General features: G+C 44.8%; 1 protein-coding gene across 1 annotated transcript in view; it reads right to left on the minus strand.

Annotated features, from left to right (window-relative positions):
* nr3c2 (nuclear receptor subfamily 3, group C, member 2) overlaps positions 1 to 21646 on the minus strand; it is a 50708-nt gene extending 29062 nt beyond the window's left edge. The window contains exons 1-2 of the mRNA XM_037471140.2: positions 20795 to 21646; positions 17679 to 19505 (exon numbers count right to left, since the gene is read on the minus strand). Of these exons, the coding sequence (XP_037327037.2) occupies positions 17679 to 19486 (1808 nt within the window). The 5' untranslated portion in view covers positions 19487 to 19505; positions 20795 to 21646. The remainder of the gene's footprint in view (positions 1 to 17678; positions 19506 to 20794) is intronic.
* Positions 21647 to 23468: the final 1822 nt, after the last annotated feature.

Here is a 23468-nt window from a genome sequence, read left to right on the forward strand (position 1 = left end):
TCTCTCTAAACCCATTGCACCCCGGAGCCCTTGTCGCCTGCTCATTTTTATTTTATTTTGAAAGAAGGACCTGTTATTGTATTCAAACAACATCGCTGAGACGTGTGCGTAAGTCGGACGGATCCCGCCGACAAGAAGGGATGATGTTAAAATTAACGTTGCATCGGTTCCATTGACATAAAGTCAATTGGATTTTTCCATTTTCAATCTCACACTTTGGTTCAGCAAACAAATCTTCCCAAATAAGCATCGCTTTCATGCTTTTTGAAGCCTGGAGCACCCTCAAAAAAAGAACTATTAACCTCTGGGAAAGCGAACTGGATGTGCAAAAAAACTCATTTCTGGGTCTTTTGGGACTGATTCCTGCAGCACAAAACAATCTTTTTTTCTTGTATCCGAAAGCGTATTTCTAGACATGCAAGCAGCTTATAGGCAAGTGTTAGCTCAGCATTTAGTTGACCTGTTTGTTAATGTGCGTTGGTGCTTGGTACAAAAACACGATTAATCCGTCTCAAACACTGTTTAAATTGCTGCTACGTCTTCCCCCTTGAAACGCCGCGCCGCCATCGAACTAGAAAACCACTCGTCGACAGGAGGGGGGGGGGGGGGGGCCCAATCCTGCATTCCATTCCCCCTCTTCTCCTCACCTGCATTTGTAACCCCCCTCAAAAAGGGAAGAGGAGTGAGAGATATCAGTGAAACCGTTTGGCCACCAGGGAGCCGTTCTAGTCACGGCGAATCCACCCAGAGAGCCCACCATGGACCTCGCAGTCGTCTGTGCGGCAATAGCAGAGTGCATTCCCCCCCCCCTCCCCGGTCATCCCCAGGGGTAACGGCAGATTTGATCCCCGCCCCCCCCCCCCCCCCCCTGTTTTTTTTTCTGGTCCATGGAAACCAACTTCTGCAGTTGGGTCGTGATTGATGCGGACTCCTTCTTTTGGAGTGCGAGGTTAACGTGAGGTGCACGAGGTCAGTGCATTTTTAACAAGTACGTAACTTCTCCCGTGAGTGTCTACTGCACCTCCCCCCCCCCCCCCTTCTCCCCCCTCCCTGTCTTTTTCTTTCTCTCACATGAACACACACTCGCAGAAGACGCACAGTCCCTCGGTGGTTTCCTTCTCCTTCGCTGGTTCTCTCTCCCTCCTGCTCCCTTTCTGCCTCTCGCTGTCTCCCACACATGGCGCACTTCTCCCCAACCTCCAACCTTTCCCATTTTTAGTCCCGCGGCCCCTCCTCTCTCCTCTCACTCACCTCGTTCTGCACGATAAGGACAGGTGCTCAGAGAGAGAGAGAGAGAGATAGAGAGAGATAGAGAGCGTTGGTACGATTGGATTATTGACCAATCAGTGACAAAAGAAAAAACCCCAAAAAGCCTCCGTGCACGGGATGAACGTGAAACGCGCGGGTCATTCGAGGTGGCGAGAAGCAACTAATAAAGCCTTCAAACAACCTGCTCTTGGCGCATTTGCGAGTGAGTTTGAAGAAGAAATGGCATCAATAATTTGGTACACCAGACATGAAAGGGGACGGTCCACCTCGGACTCGCTCCGCCGTCCTGCTCAGTCTGGATGAATCTGGATGAATTCATGTGAGCGGGTGACGCGCGGTCTGTCTGCGGTCCACTGAAATAGCTCCTGGAACCGTTAATGTCCAGATGGACGGCTGTGTTGTGATCTGCAGCGCTTCCTTTTTCACAGTCAGGTACAGTGAAGTAAACGGGTGCAACATAACAGCAGCTTCCGTGATTCGAACATACTGTCGGTTGTTGTGAGGTCATTTGTAGGTTTAGTTTCCCGTAGCCCAAGAAGACCTCTTTTTAATAACCCTACGATATCCCCAGAAGGCAAAAAGCCCTCTCACTTCACAATATGTGTAATACTGTTACGTTGAATATCTTTACATTTGACAAGAAGATCAAACGTTTGGCACCTTTTCTGGGAAAGTTCCTCACTGAGATAATTCGGCACAATGGTTTTATCTCTAATAGTCACCACAAAGATCCTCTATTACACCAGCAAATCATGCCGTAAACAGCTCGCACCAAAGCGCTCCGCTATAAAAACGCCCCAAAATGACTTGTGACGACAGAAGAGCCTTTTCTAGGTCAAGCGAATAAACATCGCTGGTCCTGCATACTTTCTCAAGGGGGGGGGGGGGAAACGAATAGATTTCCTCCTCCAAAGTTTGCCAGGGGACTCTTTTTTTCGGGGTAACCCCGGACTGCTGGTGTGGAGCCCCCCTCCTCCCGCCTGTCAGGTTGGAGCGACGAGGGGGTGACGATGACAACGTTACGTTGGAATCGACGAGCCTTTACGACCAAAAGCCCTGCTCTGACATTCTGCTCCACTGAAACCCTCTCACTGTTTTCATTCTTCTGCTCCCTCCCTCTCCCCCTTCGACCCCCCCCCCCCCCCTCGCTGTGTCTTTCCCTCCCTCTCCCCCCCCCGCTCTTATAAAAACCCTCATGTGACATCCTCCGGATTTAAGAGCTTAAATGTCAGTCTCATGATATTCGCAAATTCAGATTTAGAGCTTTAAGTGCGATGTGAATGTATAAATGTAGGCCAATGAGTGGGTACCATTCAATCCAATTAGCGGTAATGAATACAGCCTCAAGGATTCTTAAAAGTGATCACTTCCAATCACACCGAATACAGCGCGCCTTCACGTGGAGGTTTAAAGACTTTTGTGGTTTATACTATACGACTGGAATGAGCCTTAAGCCATCTGATGACATCGTCAACTGTTTGTTTTGATCTCCACGAGTGTAACCAAGGTAAGGACTACCAGGGTCACAAGGGTAACGGCACCGCAACTGGAATCAGCTGCCAAAGTATAAAATGAATTAAAACCGGCGCGATGAAGCAACCGGAACGGTAACAAGGTAAACGCAATGAAAGGCAAGAGCAAATTAAATGTAAATGCAAATGTATCTCGTTGCCTCCCACCTCTGGAATTTATAATCTGACGTCTGAAGCCTTACCAGGGATTCAGCTCGGCGGCGGTGGGTGTGCTTTCGCCTCATTTTCTGATTCATCAGGTGCCAAAACCACTGCGTGGCAGGTGATCGCGACCGTATTACGAGGAAGGATTGGAAACATCTCGTTACCAGCTCGACAGGTGGGTGTGTCTTCGTGGCAGTGTTTACCGTCTTTACATTATACATCATCATCATCGTCGTCTTTTAGCTGATGCTTTTACCCAAAAGCGACTTGCAATAAGTGCATTTCAACCAGAAGCCGGTTTTTAACTCGCTATAGATAACAGCCATCATGAGTACAAGTGTCTTCCAACACTCAAAATTTAAAAACAGGTGAGTTTGGTGAGTTCAAAATGAAGGCAACTACTAGAGACCACCTTACAATGAGATCACAGCATCGTCCGATGCTGTGATCTCATTGTAAGGTGGTCTCTGGACCAATGGACTGCAATCCTCATGTTTCTTTTTTACGATATGATCTACCAGGAATTTTAATGAATAAATAACCTTTCATGACACGCTGGAGTGAAAGTTTAGTGTCCCCCCCCCCCCCCCCCCCCAAATAAACGAGAAGCTGTAATGAGAATTTGAGCAAAAATGACGAATGTCCTCCAGTACTTATCTCTCCCTAAACTTAATTAACCACACTGGTCCGCGCAGTGGTGGGAATGAGGCAGCCACGTCCCTCCATTCAGCAACACAATGGAAGGTAAACCCGACCTGTTTTCTATACTAAACGCACATTTATATGTCAAGACAATGCAAAGTGCTTGTGAATGAGGCCCGACCGCTGCAGTCTTTCCTGTACAGACACACACAGCAGCGACCTCTCGCCACGGGGTGTGTTATTGTTGCAGCGGACTGACCTTCTGATGTCTACGCAAAAAAAACAAAAACACTCACACACACTCAAGTCTAACAAAACGCTCACATACTGCACAACAAATGATGATGCTTCGGGCCAAATAGCCATTTAAAAAAAGAAAAAAGCTAATGTTATGCTTGGTTTTGGTGTGTAAAGAACAGCCTCTCTTTGTGTCGCGCACAACCCTCGGTCCAAACAGCTGTTGCAGTCCTTGTGGACTGCACGGTTTTGACTGGGTCGCGTTGTGGGAGCATAATAAACAGCTTTTCACTAAATCCATTCATCCATTCTCCCAAAGGGGCACTTGAACAAATTCATTTAGTTTTCAGTTGCATTGAATTTTGAATTGAACTGATTTAATCATTCGTTGGTGGAGGGCACGTTCTCGCACACACACACACACACACCTGGACTGCAGCTATATCCATTTAGCAGTGTTTCCAGTGGGTGATTGTGTGTTTCCAGCGCGCGTGTGTGTGTGTGTACGTTGCGCGCACACCGACTGTGGCCTAAATATTGTTGGGGACTCAAATATTAGTTAATTTGGGATAAACCTCTGCAAACACCTGCATTCCTCGTTCAGGCAACCACTGTGAAAGGTATTTCCCGTTGCTGTTTAAAATAAAGAGTATAGCACAAAGTACGCTTTTTAAGTGGTGTGTCCTCAAATTGATTGTTATTTGAATTGACCCTCCTTTCTTTTATTTCATTGGTACTCACAAAAGACAAATTCTCCTTGTAACATCTTTTCAAACACAATGCTCTGCTTGTTATGGAGCTCGATTCATTTGTTGGATAAAACCCGCTTTTTCCATAATTAAAAAGAAAAGGGATTATAATTCAATGAGGTGTGGGTCGAAGTGTACGGATTAATCATGGTCATGTGGTACTTTATTGCGACTTTCCGCTCCCAAATCTGTCATCTGCAGTGAGAAATATAGAACAAATTGAAAGGGGACTTCAGTATGCCCTTTCCCTCTCTGCCCTTTTGTTCTTCATTCTCCATCTCTGATCTTTGTCGTTCCCTCTCTATCCATCGCCCCATGCAGCCCTTTTTTCTTTCTTTCTTTTTTTTTTGTTCGCCTCTCCTCGGCTCGGCTTTCTGTTTTACTGTAAATCTCAGATTCTCAGAGGGACACTGACACAAAACCAAAGAGACACTCACGCGGCCATTTCGGTGCTTTAGTTTTTTCGGGGCTTCATTTTAGTGAGTTTATTTTGAATTTTTTCGTAGCATACTGTCCACACAATGAGTAAGTATTATGTCCTTTCACGAGATTCTTACATTTTTGCTCTTTAACCAAAAGACAGCTAATTTGAAAATATCCCCTTTCCTTGTAATTATTCTGTATTTAAGTATCAAATCACCTGCATGGAAACAGATCAGGTTGGATCTTTGGAGGCTTGTGAAGCAAATATTAGTCCCGATACATGTGGAAAGTTCCCTTTCACGGGAAACCACCTCTCATGATGTCTAAAGAACAAATGCAGCAAATACAAATTAAGATGTTTTTGCTCCAGAATTTGATTTTATGTAAATGAGAGTCATAAGGAAATGTGTAGAGGAACAGACTAATTACAGAAAGAACCTCTTTCATCATGTTTGCATGTATGAAATGCTACATTGGGTCAATGTGTTCAGTCGTTTTTTAACTGTAATACCGATCCACGAGATCTGAGTGTAAATCCTCGTGCACCGTCTCTGTCTCCTGATTCTACGTCGTCCCCGCCGTCGTACTAGAGGTGTGTGACACACAACGAGGACATGTAACCCTCCCCGTGGCTCGCTCCTTTCGGGCCGCGCGGTCTAATCTGGTTTTAATACACTGCAGGGTTAACAGCTGCTGGTGGCGGCGTGAGGACAGATCGGATCAATTACCCAATCCATCCATAGGCAGCGAGCAGAAAGCGGTCCCGCGCGCTTCCCCCCCCCCCGCGGATTTGATGAATATATATTTCCTTTTAATCAGAAACCACCACGACCTTTCATCAATGCCATCCTCCGTCCGAACCAATGAGGTGTGAAGAAAGAGGAGTTGACAGGTTTGAATGTCCTTCAGTCTCTGTCCTGTATCATTACCCATCTCTCAAAATAGATCGAAGCTATCTAAAAAAAGACATCCGTTGTCATGCATTCGCTGTGTGTGTGTGTGTGTGTGTGTGTGTGCGTGGCGGCGCTTGGAGCCACTGGAGGACTCGCCCGACGGCGCTGCAGGTTGTGCGTTTCGCGCTCACGTTTTTTTGAAGACGCGACCACATTTAGGCGGAATTAATATGATGGACGTGTGTAATTACCTCAGCTGAATTCACTATCTAGCCAGCCTTTAAATAATGGTAATTAAACTCATTAATAATAAATCAAATAAATAAAGAATAAATCTTTCTTCATCATGTGATGGTCAAACAAACGAAAAGCCGAACTGAAGTATCAGCGTTTCGACAGCTGTGGTTGTTTACATGTGTGTCTGTGTGTGTGTGTGTACACTCCCGTAGGGAGTTACAAGGGGACCAAAACCAAAGGGAGCCCGCTGAGGGGGAATAACTGCATCATGCTGCCCACAGATGTTTGTTTAAAACCACAAAGGCACAGAAACTGTCAGATTGTTGTGTGGATGTGGGTTTTCCGTCGGACCGGTGGCGAGCGCGCCCGAGACAAATGTCGATCTTAATCTCTGAATCCATGTCAGCGTGTAGCCTGTAGCTCTGTGGAATGCAAACATGACAACAGAAGGACCGCAAGTCCCGCACAAACGGCACAAGAAAACACGCTGTTGCTCTCGTCAAAGGCGTGGGGGGGGGGGGGGGAGTTTGTCGAGAAGCAGCTTAATTAGAGCTGAAATAAATACACTTTAATTAGTATAGTTTCAATTTAAGAAGCTTTTAAGTGTGAAAAACTGAATCCAGAAGTGAGACCAAAAAAAGAGACAAGAAAACTAACACAAATTATCCGATTCTGTTCAAGTCAGATAGACAGCTCTCATAAAAAAAAAAGTCAGTTTCTTTCAGTGAATGAGAAATCATTCAAATGTTGCATCTGCAGGAAGGAGCGTCACGAAGAGAGTAGACGCTGGCCGGTGCAGGCTGAGCCTGCGGGCCCGTCCCGTCGCGCGAACACATGTGACGCGCCCTCGTTTTCGACACCATTAATCTCGGAGGGGTTGAGAAACGAGACGCAGCCGACTGAGCGCTTAACTCAGCGATTTGTCCTTTTGCCGTTCATCTGGGCAGGCTGTGTAAATGATGTGTGTCAAGCGCAGGTGAAGAAATATAGAGGCCCGGGTTCCTTCCCGCCATCAAAACCACCGAAGAGACACTTTTATTCCTCTGAGATTCTCTGAGATAACACTGAATATTTATAATAACATTATATTTGTACTGGCTTCACGGAGGCGTTTTGCTGAACAACATCCTGTGTGGCCACAAGTGGAATGAAGCATCACGGCAGTGGAAACTCCCAACAGCTTTTGTACAGTCACCGTAATGCATCACAATCAGGTGACCTGTCGGATAAGGCCCAAAGTAAAGAGAAAATGTGTCATTGACTGTCCATGACTTCAGCCTAAATGATCTGGTCCCTTTCCAATATTAGCATTTGGTCATTTCCAAATGCTAATATCAGCCATTGGTTGTCGCAAACAAGTGCAACAGTATTGTCAAAATCCCAGAGCGAGGCTTAACTCAAAGTCACGTATCGACCTCTTCCTGTAAGCTCATTTTAAAAAAAAATGCTCGTTTTATTTTAAATACAAGTCTAGTTTATTTCTGGTAAACGGGGGGGAAAAAAAACAAAAAACCTTCCAGACAAGAATAATGCCAGTGCTGTACTTTTCCGTCTCTCTCTCCTTCTGTCCATGTGTCCGTAGAGAAACACACACATACTATACATGTAAACACACACGCACACAGGGAGCCATACTCTCTAAACAGGTTTTCTACAGAATGGTCATTTTCTCCGGTTTCTGGCACCTGTCCAGCGGTAATCACTTAGGAACAATCTCCCCTTGAAAGACTTTTTGTGTGTTTGGCCCTTCACTTCTATCGCGTGAAATGAGCACGCAGCTCTGCTCGCGGGAGGAAATGCACGCCATGCCTTCCATTGAGCCCGTCTAACACAACCCACAGATGGGGGCTCTAATGACTAAAGTGCCGTAGCCAAGCGACTCCTGCAGCCGTACAGTGTACCTGACCCGATTATCTGTTTTTCGCGATAAGTCACCAAGTGATCTACTGACACGAAGTGTTACACGCTGGCATTCATTTTGTCTCACCTACGCTCCTTTTTTTGCTTCTTTCCGATGCCCACCAGCTCTCCGGGCAGATATATGCCTCTCCTTTTGTCTTCAGTGTGCTGTGGGCCACCTTCCACCTGCTGAGCGAGTGGCCTGCCGCGGCTCTGGATAAACACTGTGAATCACCGCGATGACTTGCAGTCGGGGTGATAATTCTCCGGGTGTGGATCCTGACCAGTGACCCCCTTTCACATTACACACTGTCATCTATTGATTCCTTCCACATAACCGCTTGGTCCATCCCGACACCGTGTGCCGATCCACTAACAGGGTGTTCAAAATACATTTGGTTGGGATATAAATAAACGGAAATTAATTGTAAAGTAGTTTTCCATCTGTTTCAAACCCAGCAAATCGTTTCGATGTTTCGAGACACATTTATTGGTGATGAGCAAGGTCACCATCTTTCTTCTTCCCTGTCGCCATGGCGCCATCAAACAAACACATTCCAACGAGACAATGAACCCATCCGCTGAAACTGTCAAACAGGCAGAAGCAGCCGGAACAGTATCACACCTGAAGAAAAAAAAAAATTAAAAATGCCAGAAATGCCACAAGGCGCATGTGTCACGGGCGCTGTAGTGAGTGGGAGTAATCTTGCTGGAATGAAGCAAGAACCTAAGGCATGTCAGCTGCATTCACTACGAAGCAGGATATCCTCCTCCACCAGCAGCCCAGAGGAACCCTGGTGCAGAAGGCCGCTTCGCTCAGGTTGCACAGAAGGAAACTTTCAAAACCACGTTTAACAATGGCAACAAAAAGGAAGCAACGTTTTGAAGCGCACAAAGAAAACTAAGGTCCGAGCCGATGTGGGCTGCTTGTTGTTTTTGGAATGGCTGGTTATGATGGAGGGACCCACATGCAAAACATCCACGGGGGCCAACAGAAAATGTTATTCTGGATATTTCCACAGGTCATTGGTTTGACTCGCGGTTAAAAATATCATACTCGTGTGAAGACATTCTGGTTTAGGGCTCTAAATCAATAACCCACTAATGATACTAATGGAATTGTGGAAGACCACTGGTTTGTGAGATGTTTGGCATCAGAAACTTTGCAGTTGCCAACCAGCCCATAATGACAACGGCCCTGAGAAAGCAGATGCTACTTGAATGCGATGAAAATGCATTTAGATTCAGATTCTATTTGCATTTATTCTACAACAGCTATTTCTTCGACATGTGGACTTCAAATAATGCTATGAATTCACATAGCAGTTGTGATGCAAAGTGGCCAAAGTACAAAATGCCCTTGTTTTGTATCAAAATGAATTCCAAAGTGAATTCAAAATGTAGTTGCTGAAGCCTGATATAAGCTGGGACTGCAGTTTAGAATGAATTTGGTAGATTTTGTCTCTCATTTCTTAAAGTAACTCACAGTATTTACAGGAATTCACCAAGTTAAAAACACACAACTGCATGACTGTTTTAAATGATTATAGGTGTAACTACATGTTATTATTATTACAAATAACCAGGTCAAATACCTGAACCCTCCCCTACATCTTACTTTCTTCTGGTCTCCTTTTTCACGACTTCATAGAAACGAAAATGATAAAACCACAAACGAGAAAATCTGCATACGCGAGCAAGCGCATGCTGTTACACAAATAGCAAATCAATCAAGGTGTGAACTTCTTTCTTCTTTCTCTTGCTCCAAGAACCCAGCACCTGAGCCAGATTGTGAGTAAAAGCAACAACAACCAAAAAAAAAAAAAAGCCCCTAAACAGCTCCAGACTGTCTCCCTCTCTGCAGCCCAGTGAAACAGTCAGAGCCGGCAGGTGAAACCAAAAGACGACATTGACCCGGAAGGAAAGTGTCCTAGTGATCTTCCTACCGCTTATTCTTATTGTTTGATATAAATTGATCATAGAAAACAAATAGAAGTAGAAGATACAATCTGATCCTCCCCACTCTCTTGTGCTGCACATGTAGCATGTTAGCGTCGTGGATCGCTAGCTGACTAGCGCACAGCGAGCTAGTTATTAATGGTTATTTATAGTAATGGCGATTAGTTGTGCAAACGAGATGCCACCCCCCCCCACCCCTCCCCCCGGCCGCATTGTGCGGCCCCAGACGAGTTGGAAACAAAACTGCACAAAACTTGAGGTCATTTGAGAAAGCCGACCCACCCCCCCCCTTCAACGATGACTCTTCTTCTACTGAAAACAGAAATAGGAGAACACTGAGAGCACATCCTCCCTCCAAGCAGGTCCAGTTTGGCGCTGTATGCTTTCCTTTGAGATGCCACCCGGGGCGGCGGCGCTGCCACACACGTGATTTGTCGTTGGAGGTGCTGCATCCTCATTACAGGAATTCCACGAGGTGGTGTTTTATGGACTTAAATAAATGCTAATAACAAGGACATAAATCATTTAGGTTTCCCACCACAGCCGAGACGCAGAGTAATGGAGGGTTTCTAGGTCACCACCAGGATTGCAGCTTTTTTATCAATGATCTATTTAAACTGGTGACGGAATACTGCTTTTTCATTTTTGATTGGGCAGAAATACAGTGGCCTTGTTTGTACGCACTTCATTACTTCATATGTGTTAGCTGTAGGATCTGTGAGACATACTTAGTACATTCATTAGTCCTTTAATAATATATTTGAGTTAATTATTAAAAAGTGTCATCATCAAATGAACAGCGGCACAGCAAATGTATGCATTATCAAATAGAAACTACAAAAGTGGAAAAATAATATCCATGAAGGTCACTACATTGAAAGCCTCCAACCCCTTTTGGCAAAGCTAAAAATATATAATTCTATTTCATTCATGTAGTTTCTTACTGTTGAATCTGCCTTTAGGGCATCTGTGTTATGAATTAACGTTCTGAACAAAGTTATTCATTCCTGGGTTCAGCTGATGTTAAAGCTTTTGTTGCGTGTCTATTTGCGAGAAAATAATGTTCCGCAAAGGGACCCCACCACCACCAACCACACACAAACACACACACACACACACACACACACGCACACACAAATCACATACACTCTATTTGAGGCAACTATGCATGACCTACTTTGGGAACCTTTTCAAGCCGAACAATTAACGTTTTTTAAACGTCTTTCTTCTCCTTGTTTTCCATGGAGGAACAGACGAGCCAAACACTGGCAATAAAAAGAACTTTGGCATGAATATTTGGGCAACCTGTGGTTAACCATGAATGATGAAAGCAGGCCTTGTTTGCTTAGTCATGTGCATCACGAAAGTAGAGGAAGACAACAATACACATTAAGTAATTTGAGATGGGATCTTTGCTTCCTCTTCACCTGAAGTGAAATATAGATCTCATTGCTTTTTATAGCTCTGAATGAATTATGTCAATTGCGTCTGCCTGTCTCCAGCTCCACAAACAATTATTTTTCATCCATGACAATCATGACAACCTCTTATGAGCAGTTCATCTTTGTAATGTGTGATTTAATGTGTACATATTTCCCTGTAGTCACGTCATATTACCGATGCCAGCATGTTGTTGTTGTTTCACCCCACGTGACTGTGCATTACACTCGGCTTCTCCTCCACACGAAGATCTTGACAACTTGGATTCTAAGCTTAACAAACTGCTGCCATTCAGCGACAACATTCGACACAGCAGGCATTCAAATCAAGGCATTCATTAAAAAAAAAAACGGAAGCATGCACTGTGCTTTCTCGCAGCTGCGGTGTTTACTTTTCCGTCTCCTTCATGCAGTTGGTTAATGACCTCAACAGGAGAAGGGAATGTCTGCGCTAGGTAATAGAAAGTAGATCCCCCCCTCCCCTCCCCCCCCCCCCCCCAACGGCAGGACGGGCCAAGCGGAAATCTGGCCCTCTGTCACCAGACTGTGTTTCAGGAAGAAGTTCAAATGAGGACAGGACAAGCGTCCACTGCCCAGAAGCCTCGGCCAGCGGCTACCACACTTCTTTTTTTTTTTACACAAAATGTGTGCTGCTGCTGCTGCTGCTGCTGCTGCTGTTGTTGTTGTTGTTGTTGTTATTATTGTTGTTGGCGGCGGCCGTAGTGTGTGTGTGTGTGTGTGTGTGTGTGTGTGTGTGTGTGTGTGTGTGTGCGGAGCGCACACTTTTAACACGGTTTCTTTTCTTTAGCAACAAAAGGATCCGATTATTGTGCCACACAATGTTCTTTTAAAAAGATTACATCCACTATAGGCATTTACTCCTACGCTTCAATAGCACCGAGGAAAAAAAATGAGAAGAAAAAAATCCATTCATGAAGCTGGAAAAGAAATCTGGCCTTTCATTGTGCCCTTGTGGCTATTCATGCTGTGATAATATTGTTAGATATTTAGATCAGTTCTGAAACTTGTTCCTCATTTTCTTCTTTTTCTCTCTTTTGGGAAAAGGTAAGAAATAAAAATCATGCAGCAACCATGTCTACAGAATCTTTAAAGAGAATGATCCACTATGACTATATGCTAAGCATTTAATAAGAGAGCAATAATATTGTGGAATTAAAAAGAGCTGATGGCTTAACAAAAACAGTGACTTTTACATTTTCCTTAATATGCCATAAATATTTGTTTGGGCAAGTGGAACAAGTTGTAAAACACAACTAGGACATATGACCACCTTATAAAGTTGTTGAGGTGAATTTGTGAGTAGAAATAGCTTATTTACATATCCAGTGGCCACGGAGTTCTGTTTTGATCTCTACTAAGTTCCTTCAATAAAAAACTAATTATAATCAAAAGTTGTGTAGTATATATATTTGCTTAGAGGTTGGAAGAAGATGTACAAAAACCTCACATTTCTACATGAAAACCATTATTAGCTACTAAAGCTTTACTGAATGTTTGCAGCTGTGGCTTTTTTAAAAGAGTTTCACACTAAACAAACAGGGAATGCTTTAACCGTGTCGTCGTTAATGTCATGGTGATTCACAGCGCTGTCATCTGTGGGCTTTATCTTCCATGTTTAACTCTTAAACCTCTTTGCGCTGCTGAATCGGTTATATTATTATTATTATTATTATTATACTTGACAAAGCGCCAATTGAGAAAGTCCATCGTATCAATTAATGGCGTTTGTAGGGTAGTAAAGCCAAGCAGAAATGAACTAAACTACTGATTTGAGACAATGAAACAGCATTAACAGTGTGATGGCACTAAGCTTCTCCTCTGAGAGAAATGCAAAAATGTAGAAAAAAGAAATAATCTTAAATCTTAATAACAACATCTCTCATATCTTAAATGCAGTCGGCTGTACACGGCCTCAAATCCAAATTACATTTAGATGCATTGTATTTTTTTTTTCCATGCAAAGATACTAATGCAAACATTTTTTTTAAAGTATAATAATTGAATTCAGCTAATTGTCTGTGTGAAACAGGTTGAGGTGGATCCGATGCTTCAAGGCTGTCCTTGGACCTGAGAAATCCTACTACACAAATATATATATATATATATATATTTTTTTTTTTAAAGGTCAATCCGTATAGACGTAGTTTTCTTCCCTCAATGAGTCAAGACGGTGTCAAGCTCCTCACTTTAGACTGATTCATAGGGCTGAAACCCTAAAGAACGTTTTGCACTGACTGTCTTTATCCTTGTGCTCAATGGGAAAACATGGCTATTATCTGCTTGGGAGGACGAGTGGTTTTCCATCATTGAGTGTTGCACTAAAAGTATGACCTTAAGAGACCGTATACAGATGGTGATTTATTCTAGCGCTTGTCCCATGGTGCCATGACAACAGTTCAGAGGACATTTTTGAAAATTGAAACATTTATAACAAGACGTTTGGTACACTGAAAATTGTAATACCATGTCAATCTATATATGAGTATAGCATAGTCTCGACCTGTATCTTGACCAATTTTAATCAACCGTCTTAATTTAACCTTCACTGAGGTTTTTTATGTTTCGACATAAAAGAACATGTGGAGGAACCATTACAGCAGTACAATGAGTAGCATTAGTACTTCTATGCTATTGAAGGTACCCTGAATATACAGTGGCTGTCTTTCCTTTAAATGATTGTACCAGCAAATGATTTTATTTATTTTAAGAATGACTGTTCACTAAGAACTGAGATCAAGTTTCAAGGTTCCCGCCCTCCACGCCGCATCATTTTTATCGATATGCGGCTCGCTAGTCCGATACATCAGAAACGGAAGAAATTGATTCTCAAGAGTGAACTCTCGAAATGACTCGCTCATCTTATCAGGCCTACATTTGAGATGTCAAGAGTTTCAAGAGAAGGTTCTTGTGCGTTTTCTGAAGGCTACCTGGCATTCATTAAATGCCGATAAATCAAGGGGGTTGAAGATAGAAAAAACAAATCGACGCCCTTTCGGTGTATATGATTTAGAATTAAATAATAATATGATTAACAATCCACAGTAACAGTTATACACACTTAACAAATATATAACATCCATGTTGTAAACAGGCGAGACCCACAAAAGCCGTCCCCCCAACACCTACACCTGTAACAGCCCAAACGAGCCCACAATGCACCGGGAGCCCCTGTGCATGCATGCCTGGTGTGGGGATTTAATTGGATATTAGTATCCAGCGGTGTCTGAATTAATCAAATCATTTCCATCCATTAATTTAGCAGGAGGAACATACAATTAAAGCCTTATTAGTTTGCTCTCAGGAGTATGCCTTTTCATCCCCCTGCAGAACATTGAGGGTTGGCCCGAGTCCAGAGCCAAAGCATTCTCCCCCGCTTGAATCTGGTGCTTCCTCACGACGGACACTCTAACGGGGGCGGGCTGCGACCTCGAGGCCAGAGAAATGTCGGCCTATAGCTAAGTGCTACTCCGCCCCCCCCCCCCCCCCCCCCCCACCCCTCCCCGGCAATAACAAGAGCTGAAGAAAAAAAAAAGATACAGTGTTGGTGTATGTTGAGTTTTTACCATTTGTCAGATTAGGAAATTATTAGGCCACGGGGCTGACAAGTAATTCTATTTGGCAAACCCCTCACTGTGAAAACCAGGATAAAAATACCATAAATAGGGTGAAAAGAGATTTGGAGATTTAGACGGCGAACAAACATAATCCAGCACACAAATGTAGGTCATCAAATGATAATTTACACATTTTCATATTTCATACGAATCTGAGTTGCTTCATAATGGACTTAAACCTACAGTCCACAGCTATTTAAATAGTCTTCAAGAGACTAAAACAAGAATACATTTTTTTGTATTAAATAAATCTCATCCAATAATCGCGTACAATTCACCTTCCTGGACCTTGTTTGTTCGATTTTGCATTCATTTTAAAGAAAATATTACATAAAAACCACAATTCTGGAGAGGGCGACTTATTTGGTTCCCCCCCTTTCTTCTCTTCTTGTGAATCTACGTCAAAAGGTTTTTGCACAAAGTAATCCAGACTGCTCAGATGAGGAGCCATATTTAATTAAAACCATTTACACAGGAAACCAACGTGAGGAAAAAAACGCTCAACGTCATCCAAGGCTTCAGCGGATCAACGAGTTTTAGTTTTTGCTTTTAAATGGTTACCTAAGATTTTTTAGAAAATATCGGGCCTGGGCACCACATTAAGCCTAACAAATTTCCTCCAGAGCATTTCTAGATTTCAGGCAGGGTATGTCTAATTATAGCTGTCGATCAATGCAATACTACCGGTGCAACAGGACACCGAAAGTAGGCATTCGTATCTAAACGAATGTGTATTCTCGCATGTCACCAAAGCCCTTTCTATTTCCAGGTAATGCCTGTGTATATTATCGTATGTATATATGTATGTATATGTGTCTATCTGCTCCTTCGCCTGCCTGGCTCGCTCGCTGCCATGTGGCCCAACTCTACCTGTCAGCCCGCCTGACATTAGGACTAAGCTGGATCTCATTATGACCGAGGTGGCAGCGACGCCGTCAACATCGCTTTGGCTCCTGCCATATGGGTTGCCTCCAAGGTAACGGGGGCTGTATCGGTCTCCTCGGAGTTGCGAGTGCACACACACACACGCACACACACGCGGGGAGTATCTGCTCTCTAGGCGTGCGTGTACTGTATATATAAAGCTGAATAAACATGTCAAACAGAGAAGACCTATGTAACCCTCATGATAAGATAATCAGGCGAAATCTATGGGTGTGAATAAATACAGACACACACTATGCATGTTTGCCACAGGAAATACAAAAAGGACAACGAGCGCAATCTATCCAACATAGTTTTTATGTTTAAAAAAAAACAACATCCGCAATGATGTGCGATGTGCTACAGTAAATTCGTTTGCAGTTCTAGTAGAAGAGACATTGATGTAACACCGATGAACCTTTTCGCAGTTCTTCCTCCAATCTGAGACTACGATCTGAAAAGGCAGAAGCTGAAGAAAATCAAAACTAGGCGACTGAACGTAGCGGAGCAATCAGCGAGATCTGCACAGTTGGTTTTCACAAATTGAATCAAGAAAAGCTTTTAATTGAATAAATCTCAATCTTGAGATGCTGCGCAACATCACTGCCCAAAGTCGGTCTGGAATGGTCACGGTGGAGTGACAGCAGGAGAGATGACCCCACCACACACCACACGTCAGCATCAGGTCAAGTGTCTGACTCTTATCAACTAAGCAGGAAGTCATTTACCACTTTGGGTAGTGCTACTCTGTACCACCTCAGAAAAAGTATATCTATAAAAAAACACATGCATTAATACATGATGGATATGTAATTTATAATAACACCAAGTTGGCGGTTAATGCTGATGAAATCCACATAAATCGTATACCCAGATTCCCTACACTGCAAACCTTTCTCACATTGTGATTTTACTGCAGCATTTTCAACATGTGTTTAATGGTCAAGATAATGGCTTTGATATCAACTGTTATTAATCTTGATGATAATTTATTTCCTTTGGCTTCACATGCAACTGGGACACCACAATAAACTGCAAGCACAACTATGTCAAAGTTGCACTTTGCCAGATTGGCGCCAATTACAGATTTTCTTTTTTTTTTCCTTTGGCCTGTTTGTTTTGTTACAGCCCCCGCCCTCACAAAATAAACTATTTTTTTTTCATCAGTTTGGCAACAAACGCCTGTGATCAATCATTATATATGATGCAGCAGCCGATGGCTTAGGGCCCATAAAAACAAGATATTTGCATTAGACAAGGTCGTAGCTGGACCACTGGATAAGAAACCAATAAACATTGTTGTTGTACATGCACACAAGCCCCTGATCTGATAAGAGGTAAACTTTGCCTCTGTTTTACAGTAGACCACAGGGCAGTGTTAGCAGGGATGATGTTGTGATCACATGCTACTATAACAATGACCTGGACCCCGTCCTTTAATTCCTGTTCCCCCCGCCAGCATCCCGCTGCCTTTCCCAAGCCCCGCTGTTATTATTTTAGCACTGTTCAAAGCAAACGCCCTAAGTCCCTTGTGTAATACGAGTCGGACTGTAACAAACTAGTATACAAGCGGGAAGAGAGAAGAAAGGAAAACTCCTCTCTGGAAAGCTGGGCTTTTTTAATACTTGTCACAACTCTTTCGAGCCAGATGTGCGACGTGATACACCCAGCGAGAGATGTCTCCGTATGTCCTTACCTGGTCAAGCTGTCCGTGATGCAGTTCTGACCCAGGTATCCCTCGCCCCTGGCCGACAGCGAGCCCTGTGACATGCCCGGCCGAGATTTCCACGACTCCATTAACGCCGTTACGGGCGAAATTAGATTCAATAAAGGGTTGGACTGGTCCCTCACGTCGTGCCGCGTGAAAGACATTGTTCCTTGCGCTCCAATCTGGTAATGGAACGAATGCCCCCCGGAATTAACTCCAACAATAGCCGACGTGGGCACGCTGTTGTTCTCTTGGTAATAGCTTCCGTCAGGGGTCTCCTGCTTAACCCCTTTAGACAGGACATTGTTGGAGAACACGTCGGGATCGTAGGTCCCATTCATGGACGGGACAGGGGGTCCTAAGATACCAGAAAGACTGTATTCATCAATGTTATTCCTCAAGGACAGGTAGGTTGTCTCGGATGCGGGATAGAGACTATGGGATGGCGAGTGGTCGCCATAGGGCTGTTGGTTCATACATCCCTCATCTTGGTTCGGCTCGCTCTTGATCTGTGTGATGAAAGGTGTGCTACTCCCACTGCATTTGGAGCTGCCCAAACACATGCTCCTGAAGTCAGTTCCAGGCTCGTTCTTAATGTACTTAACCATGCCCATCTGGTCTAAGCCGACGTTGAACACCTCCCCGTCTACCATCTCTACTTTGGGGAATTCAAAGCTCTTGAAGTCCGCGTCTCTGGTCCGACCTGCCGCTTCCGGGCTGCTGGTGTCATTCTGCACCAAACCTAGTCTGCTAGCGGGACTGCACAGCGGAAACCCACCTGAGGAGGGGTTCTGTGGGCTGTTGACGGCCATAGCGCCCCCTTTGGCCGGACTGGAGATGGAGGGCCTTGCTGTGATGCCGTTGTTGGCAGTGCTGGTGCAGCAGCCACCCGTGGGGCTCGACACAGATGACCTGATGTTACAGGTGGTGCTGCAGGACGGAGGCGATCTCACGCTGCTCATACTCTGGGGGCTGGACAAGGGGGACCTCATGACGTTGGGCGGACTGGTGAGAGGCGGCGAGCCCACTGTGCTGGACTCCACGGGGCTACATGTGGCTGAATTCCTGCGCTTGATGTTGGCCAAGGCTGCAGCACAAGACGTCTGGCTGACAGGACTGCAGGCGGACGGGCACACCGGACCGAAACACGCTGGAGGACTGGTGGTTGACGACACCATATTGTTGCTGCCCCCCGGGCTGGAGATGGCGCTGGACGTCTGGGGGCTGCAGGACAGAGACGAGGCCAGCATTGAGGCCGAACTAACCGGAGTTTCAGTGGTGCGTTCTCTGGGAGTGGTGCTGGGCTGCTGGAACCCAAATGGCTTTAACTTGGGGCTTTTCGTGGATCCACACTGGGCCTCCTCTAGGGCCCGTCCACACACGGTGTACATCTTCCCAGGGCTGCTACTGCCCCCATGCTGGCTGAAGGCAAAGTCTGCCTCCCTGGCAGCATTCATATACAGGCCCATAGACTCAGCCACGGTCTTGGATAGCTCTTTAGAGTCCATATCCTGCTTGTGACCATGAAGGGAGTTGTTGAAGAGCGGGAGAACAAACGGCTGGTTCTGGCCGAGCCGAAGCATCGGCTGCTCCTGCTTCTTCGTGTTGGTCTCCTTGCAGTCGGCGGCCGGGCTTCCGGCAGCGCAGCTGACGTTGACTATGTCCATCAGGATATCGCTGCTAGTCAGACTTGAATCCTCCGTGCTGCAGCAGTGCTCCATGGTGATGGGGACTTGCGACCATCTGTTCACTGTATCACTTCCATCAAAGAAACTTTGGTATCTTTTGGTCTCCATAGCTGGCTCATTGATTCGCCTGGTAAATGGAGAGAAAAAAATGAAAATGAATGCACACAAGTCATTGGTTTAAGTAAATGCTGCTATTAAGGGTAAGTACCTTCAGGCCATTATTGTTTTTTTCTACAAAAAAACCCCACATTAGATTTAGAGATTGTGTAATGAAAATGTAAAATCTGAAAAAGACCAAACCAAGTGAATACAACATTATCCCTCTCACATCTCCTCATCACTGCACTACAGGAGAGGTTCAGTCTGAGAACTTGACAAGGACCCGCCCAGCGAGGGTTAATGTATCCACGTGACGTAGCCCGTGCTGTTCGTTTAAACGCCCACCTCTGCTGCGCCTCTATTGGACGCCAGCTTCATCGGGCCCCTTCACGTGTTGGTTGGGGAAGCTGTCACTCAATAGTTACTGCTCCTGCAGCCACAACATAGCTGCGACATAACTTCAGATGTTGCCTCAGCAGCTGAAGAAGCTCCGTCATGTGCAAAATTGCGACAGCAAACACTGGCAAACCATTAGAGACACGAGGGAGCAGCAGGCTGCAACAATGAGGCGTTGCTTTAGGTGAATACATTGAGTATTCCCTTTTCGGGGGGTTGCCAGCTCTGTGACGAGCTCACAGTTGGGAAGCAGCCATCACATCTGAGTAAAAGTTACTCAGATGTCCCATATGCACAATGTGGATAAAAAGAATAAGAAATGTAAAATGTCGGAGGGCTTATTCCTCCCATTTGCCGGGATTGTCCCGTCTCTGTGGGACATGCAACTCTCTGCGTGTCTCTCCATTTTGCGTTTGCGCAGGTTAAATACTAAGCACTAAATACGAGTTTGACCGTATTGTAGCTTTTGAAGTTAGTATTAAAGTCGTTTCGTTGACAACTTTTTGTCTGTAAATAGAAACTAAGTGCACAGAGAATACAATTTAAAAAAAAATCATATTTTTTTTGGTAATAATTTGACATCACTAGAAACGTCCTGTGCGTGTTGTGATACCACGGACAGACACGTAACATCTTTGATTGGAATAATTGCGCTTGCTTGAATTGTCCCCGAAGTGCGTAAACTTTTTTTTTATTTTTTATGAAGGAGCACGGACGCGAGAGCTAACGGTCCCGGCGTGAAGTTATCAGACGTCTCGCCCTGCGCAGCAAATGGACCGCGGATGCGAGTGTTATCCGAAACACACAAGCGAAGCGAGGAGCCTTTTTCCTCTGCTTCTCACCTCACACCCCGCCGAATAAAAACGGAAGATAAAGAGGCGTCCAAATTCTAAAAACCTCCCGAGCTGCGTCCTTGCTTACCTTGATTACGACATTCGGAGTTGTCAGGTGGCCGTGTTGCTGGGCAGCGATAATCCAAAAAGGACCACGCAAAAAAAATAAAAAAAAAATAACACACAACAACCAAAAGACACGCCAAAGTCAAATAAAATAAAAAATACACAACGGACGTGCTGCGCCTACTCTTTCCGAAACATAGTTTGGTAGTTTGACAGGCAGACACACCGGTGAAGTCTACTGCGTATTATCAGTAGTAATCCTCCACAGCGAGCCGCTGCTCCCTGACAGGACTGAACGGCGGCGGAGGGGGTCGGACGACACCAGCGAGATGAGCTCACATTATGGCCGCAACTAATTTGTCTCTTTTTTTTTTTCTTCTTCTTCTTCTTCTTTTTTTTTTTTTTTTAAAGCGATGCTTGGCCCCGAGATTTTAAAGAAAAAAAAAAACAGTAATACAAAACAAAACGGAGGAGTCGGTTTGACTTGGAAGTCAGAGAGCCGTCATTCTGTGCACATGGACCCTCCTACTGCACCGAGTGCAACGCGCACTCCGAGGAGGGGAGCCGAAAAAAGGGGGGCGGGGCCCCGGCGCAGGTAGACGGAGCCGCCTGGAAATAGGGCACCGCGTTCAGCGCAGTGCTGTCTGGGAGAAAAGTCTCAGGACAAACCGCGGGAAGCAATCTTTTTTTCTTTTTTTTTATCCCCCCACCCTTCACCTCCTCTGCAAGGTTGCTCCGTGTATCCGTCATTAAATGACCCCGTATTCTTCCGCTCACCGCGCTTTGTAACGTAGTTGCTTCATCTTCCACGTTTTCACGTGCCACCCCTGAGAACGGTTCACCACGCGGGGCTCGTGCACAGTCAGGCACGTGCACGCAGGCTGACAAATGTGAGAAGTGGAGAAAGAGCAGCAGCCCCTCTCAGCCCCACTTTTTTTTATAGTTCACGTGGATTTCTGGTGAAGAGGAGCCAATAATACTGTAGGAGAAAAACCAAAGGTTTGAATGATCAGGATGCTCCTCTGTAACATCACAGCGGCTGCCTCCACTAGGTGGAGCAATATTTCTGTAGCTGTTGGAAGAGCAGGTCTATTGAGTTAATATACATCACCCTTTTTCTCAAACTATGGTGCAATTCTTTATTTCCCACGTCTAACATTTTAACTCTAGTTGCCTCGGCTGCTGAACGACAGGGGGACTACAACATAAGAATCAAGTGGTTATAATACCTGTAGGTATTATAATAGTAGTTTTTATTTTAATTGTAGCAATATAGTGTGTTATTCAAACATTCAACAATGGACCCAATGGAATCTTTAACCACTAAAATGATAATAACAAAGTAGATACAATCAGTTTGGCTTTGGTTCACATGTGCCTGTGTTCAGCAGTGACTCCAACACCAACGACGTCATGTGGACTGAGCTGAGCTGAGCTGTTTATGTTATACTTTAACGATATTTCATGGCATTGATGATTTCAGGGTGGACTCACTCCAGGGTGGTTTCACCTCAGCGGCGTCCAATAATCCGTTTAAATCTCTGGAGTTGTTTGTGGAGTCACTTTCTGTAGCTGCATAACGGCGTGCACGTAGGGTTTAAGCTGTCACAGTGGCGCTCTATGTGGTAGTTTGAAAACGTTTTCTATTTATTGCATATCTGCGGTCTGCAAAGCCAGCCTGTAGCGGCCATTAACAAAGCGAGGCAGCAGCAGTGGTTAGATTAGTCAAAGCCGTCCAAGCAACACTGCCCACCTCCCTGATCTGCCTGTTAATCACCCATGAATGGGGACCAGCTTTTAGAAGAAGAAAAAAAACTGGAGAATTGAGATATAACCAATGTTACCCACCCCCTTCCACACAGCTCCCATTTGTCCATTGCACATAATGGGTGCCAGTCAAACACATCATGAGCAGATCTAATTTTGCCCTTGCATCACAGATTTTTCCACAGTGGCAGAGACACATGAAATTGCAGACTGACAGCGGAACACGGCCGACATAAAAATCAGCAATAATTGCCTCCATCATTGGTAAAAATTTGAGGCAGCTCAATTGAGCCCACTGAGCTTTCAAGGACCATCGTTTTAGTCAAATCAATGATAATCAGACCGGCCTGAAAACACCGTATACACATAGGACCTAAAAATAGCCCTTTTGGATGAGTGATTGCAATGATTAGGAGCAGGCTTCCACTCCAGTTTAGAGAAACATCAGACATCTCCAGTAGCTGGGAAAGGCCAAAGGCAAAACAGAGCGACGCATGCCGCGCCTCTCGGGGACAGGTGAACTGGAGCACGTTAACTCTGAGACAGAGCACTCGTCAACTCAGCAGAAGACCACATCCCCATCGTGTGTGTGTGTGTGTGTGTGTGTGTGTGGTAATTACAGGTGGGTTTTAATCAGGGAAGAGGTCTGTCACCATCACCCTCCCTCGGTCACACTCCCCTCTCAAGGCGGACTCGCCACTGACCAAGGGTCTGCATTTGCGCTCATCTGTGCGATGACGCGTCATTAAATGTGTCTGTTTTCTACAGTAAAGTCAGTCATTTAGCCATCAAGCATTATATGATAAGACTGATAAAACTGCTCTCATATTATATTAATACCTCTAGCACACAGACCTCGAGGATGGTGCTCTTCACCGTGAAGGTCAGATATGGTATATATTGAATTTTAACTAGGGTTGCTATAGCAA

Source organism: Pungitius pungitius, chromosome 9, assembly GCF_949316345.1.
Source record: "Pungitius pungitius chromosome 9, fPunPun2.1, whole genome shotgun sequence".
Taxonomy (NCBI): Eukaryota; Metazoa; Chordata; class Actinopteri; order Perciformes; family Gasterosteidae; genus Pungitius; species Pungitius pungitius.